Below are 2,374 nucleotides of genomic sequence, written 5' to 3'. Positions count from 1 at the left end.
AAATAAAAAAATTATATAAAAAATAAATAAAATTTAATATTATTATTTGTTTTTTATTTTTATTTATTTAATTAATAATGTGTTTAATTTTATTTTATTTATAAATAAATTTAATAAAAACTAAACTCATTTAACATTTAACTAACAAAATGTAAATATAAAATTTTAAACTTAAAAAAATTATAATCTCAATATAAAATTTTAAAAATTTTTAAAAAATAAATATAAAAAATTATAAAATTATTTACAAACTATTTTAATATTTTTTATATATTTTTTTTTATTTGAATAAAGATTTTATTATATTTAAAGATTAATAAAAAAGTATAATTTTAAAAGAAAATTATTCATGCTTAAAGTATAATATAGATGAAGAATTAAAGTTATTTAAGAAAATTAATAATTCTTATTATAATATAGTAAAATACTGAATATAAAGAAATTAATTAAGCAATTAATAATATTAATTCACAAAAATATAAAAGTTTATTAAACTATTTTAAACTAAATATGGAAAAGTAACAAAAATTAATAAAATATAATCTTTATATTTAAGATTATAGAAGCTGAATTGTATAAAAGATAAAAATATAATACAATAAAAAAATATTATAAAAATGTATGTATGGATTAAGTCGAAAAAATATAAAATATTAATTATAATATAATAATTAAATAATAATAATAAATAATTTTTTATATATATAAAAAAAAATATCAGAAAAAAATATAAAAAAAAATAAAAAAAATTATTTTTTATATTTGTATAAACAAAAAAATATATGTAAATAAATATTAATATAATAAAAATTTATATAAATTTTATATCTAAATATATTTTATATATAGTTTATTAAAGAATAAATATTTTTTATTTATATTAATACAAATATAAATTATTATTAAATTAATAAAATGTAGTTTATATTTTATTAAATTCTATAAAAAAAAAAATTATATTTAAAAAAAATTTTTTAAATGTAACACAAATCATTTTTTAATAATATAAAAAAAATAAATGAATTTAATACTATATTTTTATTAAAAAAATATATATAAAAGAAAAAAAATATATCTAATTCTTATAAAAAATAAAAAAAATATATTTATAAATAAAATATTAATAGATATTATATATATATATATATAATTATTTATATATATATATATATATATATATATATATACATATTTATATAAATTATAGATATACAAATTTATACATATTTAATTATAATTTAAATATTCATAGGTATTATATCTATTTATTTAAAAATACATATATATATATATATATATATATATTTGATTTATATTTATAAGTATCATATATTTATGTTTATTAATTTAAATATTTTTATATATATATTTAAATATATTTCTTTCTTTCTTTATATTTATTTATGTTTAAATATTATAAAAAAAAATATAATTTTTTATTTAAAATAAACAAAAGCAATAAATAATATTTATTTTAAATAATTATTTTATTTCAACCAAAATTAATAAAAATAATATTTTTTACCATTTTCTCAATAATCTTCGTATTCTTTATTATTATTTTTTACAACTACTAAATATCTTATTCTTACTTAATCCGGATCATAAACAGTATATTCGCTTTCTGTAAACTAAGTATATTATTATTCTAATTAACTATATTATCTTTATACTTTCTAAGGCCTTCTATTTCCGAATCCTATAAAAGATAATTTTGGTTATACAGTAGTTTCATTTGAATTAGATTCATTCCAATTTTTCTCTGAATTTTCCTCCATATTTTCATCTGAATATTCCTCTATATTTTCATTTTTATTTTCCCCTATATCTTCTTATATGTTTTCTTAATTTTTATCTAGTTGCATATTTATTTATTCTTTTGTTTCATTAGGTTTCATTTTAGAATTATTATTATTTTTTTCACTATAAATTTTATTTAAATCTACTATATTTCCAATAGGAATAATAGTTCGATTATTAAGTACTAAATTAAGCTTTTCATCTGGACTTTAACTTCCTATTAATTATATACTATTATATTATTTGTGTATATTTTCTATGACATTATTTGTTTCTTTATACTAATCATACTATTTAATCTCAAAAGGTGTGCCTATAGCCACATCGCATAAAAGTAAGTATTTAAATTACGTATGAATTCCATCATTTTAAGCATAATTAGCCGATTTTTTGAATAAATCAGTAAAATAAATACCATCTCCTAACGAACTTCCGCTTATTTAAGCATTTATTCCTTTAATTCTTAACCCGAAAGCCAATATAGACATGAAATTCTAAATACCAGATCCATGCCATAATAGTTTTTTTTTTAAATTGGAGTATTTTTTAATTTTTTCAGCCTCTCCCTTCCTTT

At 13.1% G+C, this 2,374-nt stretch overlaps 1 protein-coding gene across 1 annotated transcript in view, besides 8 other annotated features; it reads right to left on the bottom strand. All coding sequences in view use genetic code 6, as the record gives it.

The window, feature by feature from the left end:
• Positions 1 to 34: part of a microsatellite that runs on past the window's edge.
• A 120-nt stretch (positions 35 to 154) lies between these two features.
• Positions 155 to 206: a microsatellite.
• A 443-nt stretch (positions 207 to 649) lies between these two features.
• Positions 650 to 693: a microsatellite.
• A 9-nt stretch (positions 694 to 702) lies between these two features.
• Positions 703 to 749: a microsatellite.
• Positions 750 to 1,127: 378 nt separating this feature from the next.
• Positions 1,128 to 1,305: a microsatellite.
• A 154-nt stretch (positions 1,306 to 1,459) lies between these two features.
• Positions 1,460 to 1,493: a microsatellite.
• A 39-nt stretch (positions 1,494 to 1,532) lies between these two features.
• Positions 1,533 to 2,374, bottom strand: part of IMG5_040570 (WGR domain protein) — a gene marked incomplete at both ends in the record, with an annotated part of 5,292 nt that continues 4,450 nt past the window's right edge. Inside the window, 2 exons of the mRNA XM_004038925.1 lie at positions 1,533 to 1,876; positions 1,925 to 2,374. Of these exons, the coding sequence (XP_004038973.1) occupies positions 1,533 to 1,876; positions 1,925 to 2,374 (794 nt within the window). The remainder of the gene's footprint in view (positions 1,877 to 1,924) is intronic.
• Positions 1,757 to 1,810: a microsatellite.
• Positions 1,767 to 1,828: a microsatellite.

Source organism: Ichthyophthirius multifiliis (assembly GCF_000220395.1).
Source record: "Ichthyophthirius multifiliis unplaced genomic scaffold scaff_1120509249890, whole genome shotgun sequence".
In the NCBI taxonomy this organism is placed as follows: Eukaryota; Ciliophora; class Oligohymenophorea; order Hymenostomatida; genus Ichthyophthirius; species Ichthyophthirius multifiliis.
Note: the sequence above shows the minus strand (reverse complement) of the source record. Positions and strands in the feature narration are given on the sequence as shown.